A 17,336-nucleotide genomic window follows, 5' to 3' on the forward strand; every position below is an offset into this window, starting at 1 on the left:
AGCTAAGCTTACCTTTAAATCCAAAGTAAGTTCCAATTATCCGTCACTGTATAGGTCAGGTCCGTCTAAGTCAACACGCTCTTCACTAACACCTCGCCCGCCGCCCCGCACAACGTGCTGCGTACTACGCGCAAAAGATGGCGGCCACCGGCAGCCTCGCGACGTATGCTAAAACCCCTTCGTAACTCCCTTTTTACTCCTGTCGGAACGTTCGGCAAAGGTTTTTCATGGGAGCATTTTCAAGAGTTTTGACCCATATGGAGTCAATTTTTTTTTCTCAGTGATCGCGCTACAAACAATCACTGTATAGAATTCACAAAGCGCCCGGACACCTGGCTCCGAAGACATCCATATGCCTACCATTTTACATGCTAAAATGCTTTACAATCCAGAAGTGGCTATATTGCGATGCATTGTTGCTAATTGGGGCAAATAGATGAGGAAAATGTTTAAAACATTCCTTTTGCAGTGGGGCTATATATTGCGCTAGGCAACCTTGCTTGCAAACGCTTAAGTATTGTTTGTTTTTGAAACGGTTCTTCGTCTAAATTTATTATCCGAAGGCCACGTTACTGACACTCATACGAAAACGGAACATTAACCCTCGCCGGCCGAGGGGGGGGCGGGTGCCGCCCCCCCCCATAGGGTTTTTTCGCGATAGCTCCGAACACGCTGGCGATAGAGAGCTGAAACTTGGCATACCTGACCTTTGATCCAAGCCGCATCTTTTGACACCAACCGCATTTTTGGGTCAGGTCAGGTCACTGACCTATGACGTCATAAGTGAACCTCTGCACGGTCTTCAGATGTCGCAACTTCGCAACGCCCTCACTGCCAGAGGAGATGTCACAGGGAAATGAAACTTGCAGGATCTAGTATCCATTATGAGTCTCACAACTTGTATATCTCGGATTTTTCCTAAAGGTCATATGAGGTCAGGTCATTTTCGTGACCTCACCATTATAAGTCAATGGGGAAAAATTCAAACTGCTATTCTGGCGCCGGGAACGATCTCCAACTATCTCAAGCACACAGAATCGTGATTTGATGCACTCCTTGCAAGGTTAGATGCGTCACTTTTGCAATTTTGACCTTGCGTGACGTCATTTATGACGTCATCAAGGTCATATTAGTTTTTCGTCAATAACTCTTGATCAAATTGAGCTAGCGAGTCGGGAAAGCCACCAATGGACTCAGGAAGACCTGCCGAATCGAATGATATGCGACATGACCCCTTTCGACCAGCTTCGTGACCTTAGGGTGCTGACCTGACCTTGACCTGAGGTCAACACCCCAAGTTGACCTGACCCGAACAAAAAGTATATCATTCGACGCGCCTGAGCGAGGCGAACACGATGCTGCCAAAATCGCGGCTCTGCGGCCATTTTTTGCGAAGTTATTCACCAAAAACTGAACCGTACCTTGGGGCACTTGACCTGACCTCAGAGGTCACCGGTTGACCTAGGACCTTAAAATCGGGTACCAATCTCTGCGTCTCGTAACGGCGCACACGCTCGTTTTTTCCGCGACGCGCTAGCTCCACCAGGGGCGAAACGGCGAGGGGGGGGGGGTCGTACCCGCCCCCCCCCCCCTCGGCCGGCGCGTATGTAGAAAACCAATAGGTCCGGCGAGGGTTAAATGCATTTTCTATGCAAACGAAACTCATAATCAGGTGACAACCAAAGTATAGCGTCTTACCATACCCGTAATACTACATGCTATCGCATGCTTTTGATCCTCCAATTCTGGATAAAACACCCCGTTTTGAAATGCCTTGGAAAAGCTCAATCACGCTGGAATGCAGCATACCATGCTTTATGCATTATTTTGTTGAATGGTTGAAAGATAAGGTCTTTAAAATAGTATATGGCAGCCATAGTGCGTTATATAGGCTGTGAGTTTTGCACCGATGAACTTGTGACCATGGTTTGTACCTATGTATGTATGCATAACACTCCAATGTATGTACAGTCTGCTTTTCTTTTTGCTCTATCTTTGATCAAAAGTTATAAGCGAAAAACATTTGACCTATTTTAGCGAAATTTTTACATTTATATCCCCCAAAAACTCCCTAAATATTGACCTAGAGCAGCCAAATTTGCACAGGGGTGAGAAATCCAGGGGGCCCACCTACCTACCAAATTTGGTGTTTCTAGGTGCCATAGGAGCCAATCGCGAGGGGGGGGGCGCATCGACCCCCCCCGCCCTGCCAGGCCGTGTTATGAAAAATGCCCTGCCAGGGCGAGGGTTAAAAGTACCGCGCAAAGTGACGGTGGATCCATCAACCCTGACCGAGGAAGGGCCTGCTATAATTTGAAAGTCACCGAACCAATTGACCTGGGGAATGGACGAGGATATCCATTGTTTCGGTGACTAGCAGTCCTTCCTCGGTCAGGCTTGATGGATCCACTGTTACTTTGCGCGGTACTTTTAAGACATACTGTGCAATGACGTAAGCTTTAAAACCAGGAAATAGTTCACTTTCCTGAAATTAGTATTTTGCTATGAATTTATGTTTTTTTGTGCTCAAAATGATCAGAAAATAAAACAAAACGTTTTTGTAAAAAGGATTATTTTCTATATTTTAGTATAAGAAGAACTATATTCTATATAAAATAATGTTTGACGCGGAAGCTTATTACGCGTTGACCAATCATATTGCGTAGGACAAACCCATCGGCTGTAAGCAGCATTCTGATTGGCTGACGATGACGTGACTGCATTCCTCAGCAAGGCACGCATTCCTCTGCAAGGCACTCTTTTCGGAACGAAAAATGGAATATCTTCGTCTAGGGTGATCGTTGGGCCGTAAAAGCTTCTGATTTGTGCTAGTCTCAGCGCAAGCAACAAAACTGCTATTCCAGTTCCAAACCCCATGTTAAAAGTGAACTATTTCCTTTAAGCTTTAAACGTGGAGGCTTGAGATCGTAAATAAATAAATATAGATAAATACCTAATAGTATATGGTCAAATAACTAGTCTAGCGGTGACACACTTCCCCTCGCCAGTATTGGTGTTTTGACAGCCGCAAATAAGGGCAAATAACTTATAAGGGCGGGGGAAGTCCGTTGGACCCCCCTTGCCGTCTCACCCCTGATCGAGCTAGAGCTTCGCGAAAAAACGAGCGTGTTTCCCGTGACAAGAGGAAGCCGATGATACCCAATTTTAAGGTCCTAGGTCATTGGTTGACCTTTCAAGCCAGGTCATTGCTTGGCCCAAAAGTCGGGAAAATCGAGACCAGTTGGGTCGTAAAGTGTGGCTGCTACGAGGTTATTCGGGGTTCTGATCACGAATATCATGTTAGTTTTTATCACAGATGATGTCTTCATGCTTTTAGGCCAGGTCGGGTCAGGTCAGTTCAGGTCAACCAGTAGTGGTTTTGCCGGGTATTCGTAGTAGGTGTCAACCGCCTCTGACAGCTTCGTAACATGTTACGATGGCACCAAAACTACTTCGTAAATGCTCATATGGTTGCTAAATTCGAATTAAGCTAAAAAAACTAGCCTAGAAACATGTAAGAGTTAACCGAGCTTATTTAAGGTCAGTGACCTGTCCTGAGCTTCAAGTGAACTTGACACCCACCCTAACGCATAGGAGCAATATCATATCACATGTTTGAACGCTTGAAACCACGAAAAGAGTGCAAACGCGCGGCTAAGAGGAGACGACATATACGCCGAATCGCGATTCCGGCCAAACATGGTCTCGAAAAGTAGGTCACAGGTCAAAGGTCATTTGCGTCAGGGTCATGAAATTGTTAGGGTAGGTGTAAAATTGATGAACACGATGGTAATGAAAGTTCCGTCGCAATCAGCGAGTTTTTACACGAGTTATTATCGAAAACCGAGAGGGGGCTGTTCGACCCCCCCCCCCCCTTATACCGGCGAGGGCTAAGGGGGAAGGGCGTTTCTCACGGTTCTTCCTACCTAAGATCACTGTTAAGATCTGAAATGAGAAATCATAAAACATGGCTCACAGCAGGGCTGAAGCGTGAAATACGCAAGCATGGCTACTCAAGCTTGATCAGCTCAACGATAAAAAAAAGCAGTTCAGGCTCTCCGCCGATGATGACAGCCTGGTCGGGTAGTTCGCTCCGCGACAGGGTCCGTCTGCTTTGTGCGGCGCGGCACGGCGCGGCGGGGGGGGGGGGGGGAGGCGGCGATGCGTCTGAAAGGCGACGCTCGGACGTCCCGGGAATCACCTGTCACCATGCGGCGCGGCGGTCGGTCCCTCCGACCCTTCCCATTGTTACCTGACTTGCAGGTGCCGGTTCCCCCGGAAGGGTCACTTTGGTATGCGAAATATTCACTCTTTAATCGGACAGGAGGGGAGCAGTAGACATTCGATGGAGTAGGTCAGCCGGGCGTAGGTCAGCCGGGCGTAGACATTCGATGGAGTAGGCGATTCGGGCGTAGGTTAGCCCTGCGTAGGTCAGCCGGGCGTAGACATTCGATGGAGTAGGCGATTCGGGCGTAGGTCAGCCGGGCGTAGGTCAGCCGGGCGTAGACATTCGATGGAGTAGGCGATTCGGGCGTAGGTCAGCCGGGCGTAGGTCAGCCGGGCGTAGACATTCGATGGAGTAGGCGATTCGGGCGTAGGTTAGCCGGGCGTAGGTCAGCCGGGCGTAGACATTCGATGGAGTAGGCGATTCGGGCGTAGGTCAGCCGGGCGTAGGTCACCCGGGCGTAGACATTCGATGAAGTAGGCGATTCGGGCGTAGGTCAGCCGGGCGTAGGTCACCCGGGCGTAGACATTCGATGGAGTAGGCAATTCGGGCGTAGGTCAGCCGGGCGTAGGCCACCCGGGCGTAGGTCACCCGGGCCTGAGCCACCAAAACCGTACCAGGCCAAGTCTCCTATTATGGGAGGATTTTACTCTAAATGGAGTCGCTGAAGCTTGGCTCCGACCAATTTTCACCCCATTCGGAGCATTCGTGTCCAAGTATTTGTTTGAATCCGCCCAGTGACAAAGGTGCCCTGGCTGATAAGTGATATTGATATCAAGCCTCCGCTCTCAGACATTGGTTGCAGGCATAATGCAAGGCGCTGAGCCACATAAGGAGGCGGCAGAGTATAAGTGAAGTGCCCGTTCGCTCAGGAAACGAAAGGGAAAGGATGGCGGGGGGGGGGGGTCGCTGGAGACGGTGATATGTGATAGAGCATTGCCTATTCGATTATCCAAACTACCGGGGCTTGGGCTTCGGTAGCACTGGAAAACTAACCGTAAACCGTTACTCAAACTCAGGCTGATGTTCGATGAATAAGTAGCATTAGAAAAAATATCAGAAAGCGGCTTTTTATTGCATGATATAAAACAACGAGCAGAAGCAGTTTCATCGAACAAAAATTTACACCCACGTCGTCGACAAAATACTGTAGCAAAACACCGGCTATGTAAAAAGCCTCTGCAAGCCAGCCCACTCGTTTCTTCGAATAACTCCGTATTGGACCAAAAACCCCTCCCATTTACCGGGGGTAAACAAACCACGAGCCACAACCCCAATAACCCTGTATCACAAATGCCACATCGTACAAGTTTCTCCAAAAAATAGTCCGTTGCATCCATACAAATACACAAATGAGCATTGGAATGACGTTGGAATGAACAATGTAGCATTACAAATGCACACACAACACCTGCTTATTGCTGCATGTAATCACAATATACATCGCATGTAGCCGGCAGACTGTGCACAAAAAGTAATGAATCCAAAACGTGATTACGGGGTGCTGAAACATTACCATGACACACACCATACACTATACAGAACCACCGTATCCTTCAGTACTACAGCAAATGCACAGCTAGTTTCGGGTTGCTCAATGCATACAAGAATCTCAGGAAACTCACACAGTGTCACCACAATAATGCGTAACTACGAAACGAGACCAGCGCACAGTTTTGAACTGTTCTCTTAAAGGCATATACTAATAACAAAAAGCGACAAGAAGCGTCGACAGAATAAATGAACCAAAAATTGGAAGAGATCAAAGTAAAAAATAAAAACGTAACGAAAGCTTTAGTGGAGGCGAGATTCAATTCAATGGTTGTCAGTCAATACGACCCTTACATACCTTTGGATGCAAAGATATGACACAGATTAATCACTAGCATTACCAAACGACAGCGGAATTTTACTGCATGGTGACAAAAAGTAAAAACTTCATCCTATCGTGTCTAATTATTCTACCTCATTATGGAATGCAGGCATATATCACTTGGTCGAGGCGAAATAAGCAATGAGCCAGATGCTAGCAGGAAATGTAGCTTGGACCACCTGTTACCTCTCAAGCAACTGAGTGCTCGACAAGTTACAAAAAGTTAAGCTAACAACTTCAGATTCGCAGTTTCTATGAGACTGACCTGGTATTTCGCTTAGAAAGACACTTCTTCCACACTAACTTTGTAAACAACACAGCTAATGAGACACCGTAAGTACCATGAACGTCAATCGCTAATAACGCCAACGTTAAATTTTGCATCTCACGGAAGACATCGGTAATATTGGCTGCATATTTTCAGATCATTTTCTTCTCACACAGAACACACATCCAAAGCCTCATTTGTTGAGTTCTCGACAAAAAACTTCCCACATCAGCTGATTGCCGATCATCAGCTATGATACTCCATCAGCTGAGCTAGCTCCAATCAGCTGAGTGTCACCTTCCATCAGCTGACTGCGCAATCAGCTGGCGTCCACCATCTCCCATTGAACGTGTTCGCTTTCCTTACACATTTCCATGACAAGTGGTGCCATCTCTCGTCGGTCGGAGGCACCCAGGCACATTCCAGCGGCTACATTGTATAGAACCGTGGTCTTCTGTGAATAGAAACGTATCGGTGACGGTAAGAGAGTGAAGTGGGAAGGATATTTCAGATAGAAGCAGTGCAAGAGACAGGGATTAGCGTGTGTTTGTGTTAAGAACGCCTGGACTACACCTGTCGTTCATATCGAGTGGGAGAGCGAATGATACTTGGCATGAAATCCTCTGGCAGGAAGATGAAAGAGAGCACTTAAATTATTTGACTGCGCAAACTGTGATTGGCAGTGAACTTTGACGGTAGCTACTAGATAAGGAAAAATTTTGATAGCACTGATAGCACTGAGTAGCAGGTAACGAGGCCAAAATTAGGATGACAGTTATCATCACACTCTCGCCCTGGAGCCTTCACTTCACCACTGTCATCGCCGTGCCGATTAAAAAAAAAAAATCCATCATCTAGATTTCGTATCCAAGTAAACCTAAACCTTCTCCCCACCCTCACCCTACGAACCTTCGCGTCGAAATCCCACTGTTGTTCGTTGCCCATCTCGTGGCATTTCTGGATGACGGGCGCCTTGCCGCCGGCATCCAGACAGTAGAGCCTGTTCAGCACCAGCTCCTGACGACTGGTCTCGTGGAACACCTGGGTGGAGAGAGATGTGATATGCAGATCAGTGGGTGAACGTGACGGCAGAGCAGTCGATAAAGCAGTGCATCAGGTGAGCATGAGGATGCTACTTGCTACGGGAAAAGCCTTGAACAGGAGAGTTGACGAAACATTGACGTTTTTTGGATGAGTTTTTTGTTGGGGCGATGTACGGCATATCGTTTATTAAAATTATTATTTAAAAGGTTATCGGCCTATCTTTGGAAATTTAAACCGATATTCTATATATAGAACCAAAAACATAGAACGACCAAATCACTAGATTTCGCAATTTTTAGTGTTGTATCAAAACTATACACTAAACCCACATCCTGTTAACTCTCAAGACAACATGGAACCTTGCCACGTACCCCGTCACTTCTCCTTCCCCAATCACCCCTCCTACTACCCTCCCCATACATCCTTCTCACCTGATCATCATCCTGCGAGCATCTCGCCAGCCTCAGTTTACTGGCGCGCGCCTTATGGCCTTTAGCCGCCTCCGCGCACCATATGGACCCCTTCAGTTTCAGTCTGTACGCTCCGACATACTCCCGCTGCCGGTCGTACCAGGGCTTCATCTCCCGTCGGCCAGCGCCGCTTGGAATGATAACACCGTCCGGGTCCTTCAGTTTGGGCAGTTCCAGCTCTGGGTAGACATTTTCCACGTACCTGTAGAAACGGAGAAAGGAAGAATGATGTACTCGTATGTGAGTTGAGCCGCGGGCGGTTACATTTAAGCTGGACGAGATTGTGTGAATTTAACGAGCACCAGTATAACGCCTTTTGGGGCGACTAACGGAGCGAGCGAGAGGGTGGGCCTTGCACGTGCGAAATTGCGAGGGGGTACCTCCAACTGACTTGTGCACGGCACCCTACTAACTGGTCTCTAGCGATGTGCCAAATTTGAGCACAATCGGCCCAGCCGTTCTCGAGATCTGGAAGCGGCACCCTGCACGTGCGCACGTGCAAAATGGGTCCCAACTGACTTGTGCACGGCACCCTACTAACCGGTCCCTAACCGTGTACCAAATTTGAGCGCAATCGGTCCAGCCGTTCCCGAGATCTGGAAACGACCCCTGCACGTGCGCACGTGCAGCAGCACCCCAACTCTGGCACATGTATATGCAGTGCCTAGTGGGTGCCTACCTACATGCCAACTTTCAGCGCAATCGGCCAAGTAGTTACCGAGATATTGCAACAATTACAAAAGTGACACCTCTTCGTTTTGCACGTGGCACGTGCATAAGGGGTCACCCACATGCATCGGGAATAGTCCAATACTTGGTAGAAGGAATGAAGCTACCCTACAAAAATTACCGCGTGTAAATCGGTCAAGTGGTTGCTGAGATATAAGCCTCGCAAAAGCGTGACCACGGCCGGCCGGCCGGCCGGCCGGCCGCTCATACTCAGAAATTTCCGTTAATCTAAGGAAAGACTACGCTCGCTTCGCTCGCTCCGTAATAAGCAAAAGCATGTCTTGCAACACATTTAAAACCAGAGACTTTCAATAATGCATGTGCCAGTATATGGGCCTTTATTCAATTAGCCCGGACGGGCTGAGCAGATCGCTAGCGAACCTCCCTCCCCCCCCCCCAAAAAAAAGGACTGAAAGGCCCGAAAGGTTATTGAGAAAGGCTGATAGACAGAAAAAACACTTCCCTCCCTAACTCTTCAGCTATTCACCCACCATTTGAAGGACTTGCAGGCGAGTCGTTCCCTGAGCGCCCTCCTCTCCGACACATCCCCGTACGACATCCTCCGAGCGTCCTTCCGCGTCTCGAAGAAGTACTCTTTGTACTCGTCTAGCCAGACGTGCACCACTCGCAGTGAGTTTTCTAAGGAGGAGCGGTGACCAGCTGGGGTGTCGTAGGGGCGACGTTTTCGGAACACGTGACCGATACGAGAGCAGGGGACGATCTGGAGGCGGCCGCCGCACATCCATACCTGGAAACAGGGGAAGACAGGGGTTGAAGGGGTTACACAGGGTTATAGAAGGGTCTGAGAGAGTCAAAAGGGTGCTAGAGAAACCAGCGAGGTCAGAAAGGTCAGAAAGGAAAGGCAGGGTTAAAACGGGCATAGGGGGGGGGGGGGTCAGAGTGAGGATGGAACGATTAACACGAGGGGTCAAACGGTGCATGTATATTTATATGAAGGCATGACGGTAACGGTAGTCTGGCGACGGTTCATAGAAACCAGAAATGCTCCACCTACCCATCCCCTGACACAACCACTGGCCTGACAATAGACACTGACGCTGATACAGTGACACTGACACTGACACGGTGACACCGACTATGACCTTAACATAAGCCACCGACACCGACAATGACACCAGATTCTAAAAACTCAATACTGGCAAACACTGACATCGTGACATTGACATCGACCCTGACCCTGAAACCGACACTGACACACTGAGACACCCGCATGGCGACACTAACCCTAAAGGACAGCTCGAGGTTTTCTCCGCCCCAGATGTCCATGCCGGGGTCGTACTCCCCCAGCTCGTGGAAATACGACCGGTCCATCGCGAACAGACCGCCAGCCATTGTAGGGGTGCTGAAACACAGAGGGAGCGCGGAGAGCGGCGGTGTCAGTGTCAGAAAAGGTTAATGGAAGACCAGTGCATTGACGGAAGTTGGTACTGTTCTAAAATTTCGTGATGTTTTACTTCATTTTAAGTTTCGCGGCACCTCAAAATTTTCCTTTAGTTCAAAGAGCAAAAACATAAGCAGTTTCAAGTTTCAACGTAACAAGGGAGTTTCATCATACCAATGAATTAACAAGTTCAGTAAAAATTAAAGATAAATAGTGGTTACCCGATTAAGTAAAAGCCAGCTTAACGCCCTTTTATGCTTACAACTGGAGACACTGGCAAAATAATATTTGTTCGCCCTAAAAACGCAGTGAAAAAAAAACATCCATGCCGCCCAACTTCCCTCGTTCCTTTTCACTGACCCCTCCACACAATCCACTCCACTCCACCCCACTCCACAAGCACAACCCACCTTCCCCCTCTCCTCACTCACTCTATCGGACTGACGGCGCCATCTCCCTCCGTGGGTCTTCCTTTGGGCAGGGCCACCCACTGGAAGTGCATGCCCCAGTTGAAGCCTCCGCGCACCAGAGGTGAAGACGAGTAGGCGAACGTGTCGGCGCTGATGATGTCGATGACGGGCACGGTGACGGTGTGACGGTCGGCTGCGATCGGCGCGAGGAGAGGTCGGAGCCAGTCCGTGTTCACCTCGATGTGGGAGTCGAGAAACACCAACACCTGGTGGGGAGGGAAGGGATGAGGTGAGAGAAAATAATAAAATATTGCGTGATAGTCGGTAGTGTTTCCCGGTGTAGTCTCGGAGTAGTCAGAGGCAATTCGGCATTCTTTACGCTCCAAAATGAATTCACGGTGCTGTTAACTCCACTCTCAAACGTGATAAATCAAGAACAAGGTAAGATTAGTGAAAGAAACATCAATACCTAACAATCATTCAACATGAATGCTCTCCGTAGACCGTACTCAAACACATTTAACTCTTTATCGAAGTGGAATCTTACCTTGCCTGTAGCTTGTGCTGCTCCGTGGATCCTGGCCCGCATCAGACCCAGACGTTTCTCCGAGCGAATAATTCGCACCTAGAGCGAAAATCAGACGTGACTGACGATGAAATCAGCGAATTGCCTTCCGTTAAACGAACATTTAAATGGCATACTCACTTTAAAAAAAAAGTTCATTTAATGGCCAAAACATGATGAAACAACTGGTTACTGGTTACAATGAAACCACTATATATTCGGCAAATTCCGTTACAACTGAACTCTAGAAATACCCCAAACGTCACCCACCTTGTTCAAACAAAACTTCTCCACGTGTTTCTCCACGACAGCCGACACATCAGACGTGCTGGCGTCATCGACCAGCAGGACCTCCCTCAGCAGTTCGGGCTGTGACCGGTCCAGAACCGACCACAGAGAGCGGAGCAGGGTCGACTCGGCCTCGTCAAAGAAGCAGATAATGACACTGACGTCCGGCAGGCTGGACACCGGCGGGTACGTCCGGTTGGAGCACCTGTCGAAGGTCAGGGTGGATCGCGAGGATGATGAGACAGGGACTTGAACAACACCATAGTGAAATGAAACTACTTATTTTTTTCCCAAAAATATGACCTGAACATGAATGATTCTGATGAGAAATAAAAATCACATAGATTTTGAAACACGCTCTACAGAACCACTCGCTAACCTATGTTTAGCATTCACAACGCCCACTGATTCTATCCCGTCCTCTGACTCACAGTGCGTTTCTCGTGTCGGGCACCAGTCTCCTCAGCGACAGCCGGTCGCTGACAAGTGTGTTAAACGCGTGCCGTTTGTACCCCTCGGCGCGTCTGCTCTTCTCCTGCTCCGTCTCGACCAGAGCCATGCGCGCCAGGTCAGGCAGCTGTGCCGGGACGGACGGTCCCGTGCCATAGGGTCCGCAGAGCCCGCCCGGCGCCTTGCTGGGGTGATGACTGGTGAGGAAGGACTTCAGCGAGCCGTCCAGGCGGAGGTAGAGGAGCAGGGCCACCAGCCAGGTGACGGAGGAGAGGCAGATACCGAGCAGCAGCCAGCGAAGGTGCGGCACCAGCCGCAGACGCGGGAACTGCATGGTGGGGAGGGGAATGGGGTGGGGTGGGAGGGGATGGAGTCTATGATCTGAAATGGAGAGAAGGTGGACAGTCATATACAGAACCCAGAGTAATAACGAAAGATTGATAATGGAACCTCAGATTAAAGTGTGCAAAAACATAGAGTACATATCATTATCTGCAATGTCAAACCAGAAAAAAAAAATTAGAGAATATTCAGCCAACTACCTATATACCAGTCATCTTCATACAAGAAGTCAGCCTATTTGCTTGATTATAGTTTCTGTATAACAGGTTTTCCTTCCTTTAGCTCTGTTTAGGTCGAGTTCTTTCCAGGGCCTCGTCTAAGGAATTTTCACTGGGGGGGCCAGAGACTGAAGGAGCCAAACCTAGGGTACCCCCAAATCCTGTTTTCTCACCGGATTTAGACCACTTATTTTTCATCACAGCCCTGATACCATGAATTTTTTTTTGAAAACTAAAAAAATAGTAGGCCATCCGACCCATGCTTATATACCTATTAGTTTATAGCCCCCTCACATTGCCCCATCAGGCAATAATAATCACACTTCTCGTTGTTGAGCGTGTGATTGAGTGGCAGTGCCTTGTCTAAGGAATTTGCATGCCGAGCCTTATGTCGAGGGCCCACACGCATATGTATTTTTTTGCGAACCACATCGGTTTCAGATGGGCCCCTCTGAGCGCTCGATGCCGATCTCTGAGGGCTAATGCCAACGTCTGGACCTATATTTCGGCCTCTATGGTAGCCCACACTGGTTTTATATGATCCATACCAGGCTTTAATGGTCAATCTGAGTGGAGACCGTATTTTCCCACTAGGGCCCCCTCAGACCAGATGCCTGTGTATCAACTTGGAGACTGATGGCTTCTCAGGTGGATTCTCCGTAATCGCCGTGGATCTTCAACACAACCTTAAGGTCGTCAGAGGCTATAAACTAAACAAAAATGAAGATTACCCCGTGTAGTAGTGCTTTGAGGCCCGTTGGGACCCTAAGTGGCTGGCATTTGCCCCCCAGGACTCCATGCCGACTTCTTTAGATAATCCAGCTGTCAGAGTTCCCGTCCCCACAGACAGACCACCAATCTGGCATCTGCGCCTGCGTACGACCACCCAGAACGGGAGCCTGCTTCATTACGATTAGGAGCTACTCTAGCCGCACACCGGTGACCGTCCAGCCAGAAGTTGGACGCCGCTAGCGAGGACGACGATAGGCAAAAACAAGAGATTGACGCCCCGAGGGGCGAAGACAGAAACAACAGATTGATACCTAAAGGAGAAATTGTTGCCGGTAGAGTCTTGGACTCCGCGTGGTGAGGGCACGCGTCTCGGTTATAACAGTCCGGGTTCGAAGCGCGACATCGCTCGATCTTTATGACCCTCCTGGCGAGTACATGGTTACCTACGGTTGGTGGCAGGCCGTAGCCATTCGAAGTCAGTGAGGGGACCGGCCGTGTGCGGCTATGTGCATACGTTAAACTTTGGGCTCTAAATTCTGCCATAGATCACGAATTGCGCGATCGGAGAGTAGAGGGCAGGGCCAACGCAAAGCTCTGCTTAGCGGGGGCTCTGTACTTGTGAATCCTTCCATTCAAAAGGTTCGGACTAAATTTATGAAAAAAGAATATCCGGGACACGGAGTTGGGCGCCTGAAAAGACGAAATGTAACGCATTGCTGAGCGAAAAAAAAAAGGTTCAGGTAAACAAAATAAACACATAACAGCCCTAGGTAATGAGGTATTTCAATGTGCTCACATTGCATCGTTTCGTTTACGCATTTGTTTTTATGTGCACTGACGCCTCGAAATAAAAATTAGTTTGCCTTTTGGCTATTGCCGGCCCCCCAAGTAGTGACTTTTTGCCCTGACTGGGGGGGCCAGGTCGATGACTGCGGGGGTTTAGCCCCCCCAGTTAACATGTTAGATGAGGCCTTGGTTCTTTCACTGAAAGGTTTATTGAAAAGGACCTGGTTCCACTAAAGATTTAATAGACTTAAGGAAAGGGAACATATCACTTTCCTAAAATTAGCTTTATGCCATCATTTAGGAGAAACTATTTTCCATCTCTTTGGTAGAGGCTTGGTAGAGGCTTGATAGAGTTTACAGCTGGAGCTAATTACACATTGACCAATCATATAATCATAATTACTTAGCTCTGACAAACTGCATGATAATTGGCTGATGATTGGCCTCTGCCAAAGGTGACTGCATTCTTGGCATTCTTCCATAAGGGAAGCATTCCTGTGTAAGAAAATGATTTAAGAAGAAGAAATGGAATATCTTTATTCTTTCCCTGGGGTGATAGTTGGGCCATAAAGGCTCCTGATTTGTGCTTGTCCAGCTCAAGCTACGCCCTACGGAACTGCTACGTCAGTGCAAAACCCCATGCTCAAAGTGGTATATTTCATTTAAAGTAGGTATCTTCAAGCTTTTAGTCTTCTTTATTATGCATATTATCAGAATGGTCTGCTAAATAACAATAAAGAGACATTGTGGCTAGCTAAGTACTATTTAGCCTTTTTGATAGGATCCGCAGACACCTGAACTTTGAGGGCCTATGTTGCACTCTGAACATTGGAATCTTGTTTCTTCAATTCAATAAAAAATAGAATTGTCAAATCAATTTGAAATCAAAATGGGACAACCAATGGAGTCAACCTGGCCCATGCCAATTCCTCTCCTTCAGTTTAGCATGGGGCCCCACGCCCCAGCCTTGTCATCCCTCTATTTCAATTTGCAGACTCAACTTCTCTAGGGCAAATTAAAGACATCACAAAAATATAAGCCCATCCCTTTGGCTTTCTAATCTATATTATAAAATGAAATGGAGCATAAAATTATTTGGATTGTGATTGGCATTGCTGTGCTGCCTGCTTTGCCAGGGTCAGCATCCAATTTGAATGTAAGACTTTACTATTTTTATTTTAACAAAAAACTCGACGATCCTTCTACGCCTTCTACCAATGGAATGGGAAATCAAAATAGGTTCACAATTACTGTATTTATTGAAAAATAAAAGAAAATTACCAATTATACCACTACGACACAATTCGAATATCACAAAGTATTTTGTCTCAAATGCGCAGAAATAACAACCGGCGTTCGTCATTGTTTGTATATTTTGAGGGAGAATAATTAATACAGTATTTCTTTTTTGACGTTAAAATATGCAAACAAAAGTCACTCGATCGATGGATTTGTCCTATTCAAAGTCTCAGCTCTTTTTTAGCCCATCGCCATGAACTTGAATAACATTTTTCAATCATGGTCAAATTAAAAAAGATGACGTCTGCTAACTCAATAACTTTTTAACTGATTCGTAAGTAGCTTACGATTGAACACTGGCCACATCGTGTATGTCTAAATTCTGATATAGGAGGCTGCCGGCAATGGTTTGTCAGCAGCCAATACCAATCCACGCCCCAGTTGCTGTTCGATCGCAGTCGCACTTTCCCTCGCCCCGCACCTCCCCAGCCAGGCAAGGTTTTGCCCGGCACAGCCGCCGCCTTAGTGCCTCGGGCGGTGACCCTTTCAAAGGGGTTCGCAAACCGTCTGGTGATGTGATTCTCAAACCAACGCATAAGTGAGACGTGATCGCTGGGCGTTGGGCGCAGTTGGGCGCATGCGTGCAGTTCGCTAGTACTTTGCGCTGTGTACAATAGTCACCTCGTGTGACCCGGCCTCTGACCGGACGTTATTTTGCTTACGAACGGAGCTACAATAAATTTTGATCACAGAGTCCGTAGATCTATCACAGATCACAGATTATCCGTTCGTAAGTCAACAACACGGTCCGGAGACCGGAACTTTTGCTGTACGGGACACGCCGCCTGCTGCACTCCCGTCTCCGAGGACGGGAGATCAGCTTCACCGAGATCAGCTACACCGAGAACAGCTAAAACGACCAAGACCAGCTGGCAGCTGCATCTTCACCGAGACCAGTTACACCGAAACCAGCGACACGAGGACCCAGCTTCACCGATAATAGCTAAAACGAGACCAGCTACAAGACCCAGCTACAAGACCCAGCTACACGGAGACCCAGCTACATCGAATCGAAACCCAGCTGCATCGAGAACGGCTACACACATGCACATGGGTGTAGGAGCGCCAAAAATATTGGTGAAGGATGCCACCTGAACCTTATGAAAAGGGACAGGACCGTGCCAACCAACACGCACAGTGCAAGCGGGGGGGGGGGGGGGGGCGAATTTCGCCAACCCCTTGTTTTTCGCAGATATCTTACGCCCTTATAATCCCATTAACGTCAAATTTTCAATGCCTGCCTAAAATTGAATTGTGCATCTTGCCATGACAGCAAGATGTAAATCAGGGCCTCGGCTAAGGAATTTTGACTACTGGGGCAAATGGTCAAAGCGTGTTGACCCGCGCCCTGCTGGGAGGGGGGGGGGAGGTTTTTGAACACCCACCCACCCCCCCTGCGGTTTTTCGCGGATATCTGAAAAACGGCGGCACCTTATCATCTATCAATGTTATACATTTTGTGAAAATTTCAGACCAGGGTCCTTCAAGGTCAGGTCACCAGGTCGCTACAAGTGACCTCACCTCATAAACACATCATAAAATGTTTCAATGTATGCCATAGCTACACCAAGTGACGGATCGCTTTGAAGCTTTCAGCAATTGATAAGTGCAACAGTATGTACAAAATTCGGAATTTTCATATCGGTGACCTAAGGTCAGGTCAATTTTGCGACCTCTCTAGGTATTATAAGTCAATGGGAGAAATTTCAAAACCGTCTTTTTCGGACGAAAGTCATTCTAAACACTCTCAAACACTAAATTACAAGTAACTTTGACACACTGAATATGAAAACGGTACCCGTGACCCCTGTTTATGCCCCTGAGGTCATCTCAGGTCACGAATGGTATCTAACAGTTTTTTGCGACTAACTTTTGAAAGAGGCACGCTAGAGCGATGAAAACGCCTTATATATGTTCAGCTCGACGATACAGATCCACTAATATGCAACATGACAATGTCCGGTCAAATCATGACCTTGACCAGAGGTCAAATTTTTAAGTTGAAATTTCAATGTCAAATTATAGTTCATTCGATGCGTCTTGACAAGAGGAACACGATGTCGGTAAAAGAAAGCTCGTGCAAGCTTGAGTCAAAAGTTATTGCAGAAAAACTGTTCCCGAAAAATCGTCTATTTTGGCAGTTTTTGCCCCCTGCAGGCAAAACCGTTGACGTTAGGTCAAATCTGAGCGAATTACTCAGAAAGGGCGTTAATAGGGCTATCGAATGCGCTTTTC

General features: G+C 47.8%; 1 protein-coding gene across 1 annotated transcript; it reads right to left on the reverse strand.

Moving 5' to 3' along the window:
• Nucleotides 1-5,281: 5,281 nt before the first annotated feature.
• Nucleotides 5,282-15,126, reverse strand: LOC122369988 (polypeptide N-acetylgalactosaminyltransferase 11-like). The gene is made up of 10 exons (XM_043345200.1): nt 15,084-15,126; nt 11,706-12,105; nt 11,257-11,479; nt 10,969-11,046; nt 10,443-10,687; nt 9,855-9,972; nt 9,101-9,357; nt 7,842-8,082; nt 7,276-7,407; nt 5,282-6,820 (listed from the first exon to the last, which is right to left on the reverse strand). The coding sequence occupies exons 2-10, from the start codon at nt 12,056-12,058 to the stop codon at nt 6,686-6,688; spliced, it is 1,782 nt and encodes a 593-aa protein (XP_043201135.1). The 5' UTR covers nt 12,059-12,105; nt 15,084-15,126; the 3' UTR covers nt 5,282-6,685.
• Between the last annotated feature and the right edge of the window lie 2,210 nt (nt 15,127-17,336).

The sequence above is a fragment of the Amphibalanus amphitrite genome, unplaced genomic scaffold (genome assembly GCF_019059575.1).
Source record: "Amphibalanus amphitrite isolate SeventyFive unplaced genomic scaffold, NRLGWU_Aamphi_draft 001088F_arrow, whole genome shotgun sequence".
Classification (NCBI taxonomy): Eukaryota; Metazoa; Arthropoda; class Thecostraca; order Balanomorpha; family Balanidae; genus Amphibalanus; species Amphibalanus amphitrite.

What these genes read in the sequence shown, in the direction of transcription:
- LOC122369988 (XM_043345200.1), bottom strand. Translation starts at nt 12,058, where the DNA reads ATGCAGTTCCCGCGTCTGCGGCTGGTGCCGCACCTTCGCTGGCTGCTG. An exon ending in AGAAGTTTTGTTTGAACAAG is followed by an intron (nt 11,047 to 11,256) that starts GTGGGTGACGTT and finishes TTTTCGCTCTAG; the next exon opens with GTGCGAATTATTCGCTCGGA. An exon ending in GCCTGCAAGTCCTTCAAATG is followed by an intron (nt 8,083 to 9,100) that starts GTGGGTGAATAG and finishes CCGTTTCTACAG; the next exon opens with GTACGTGGAAAATGTCTACC.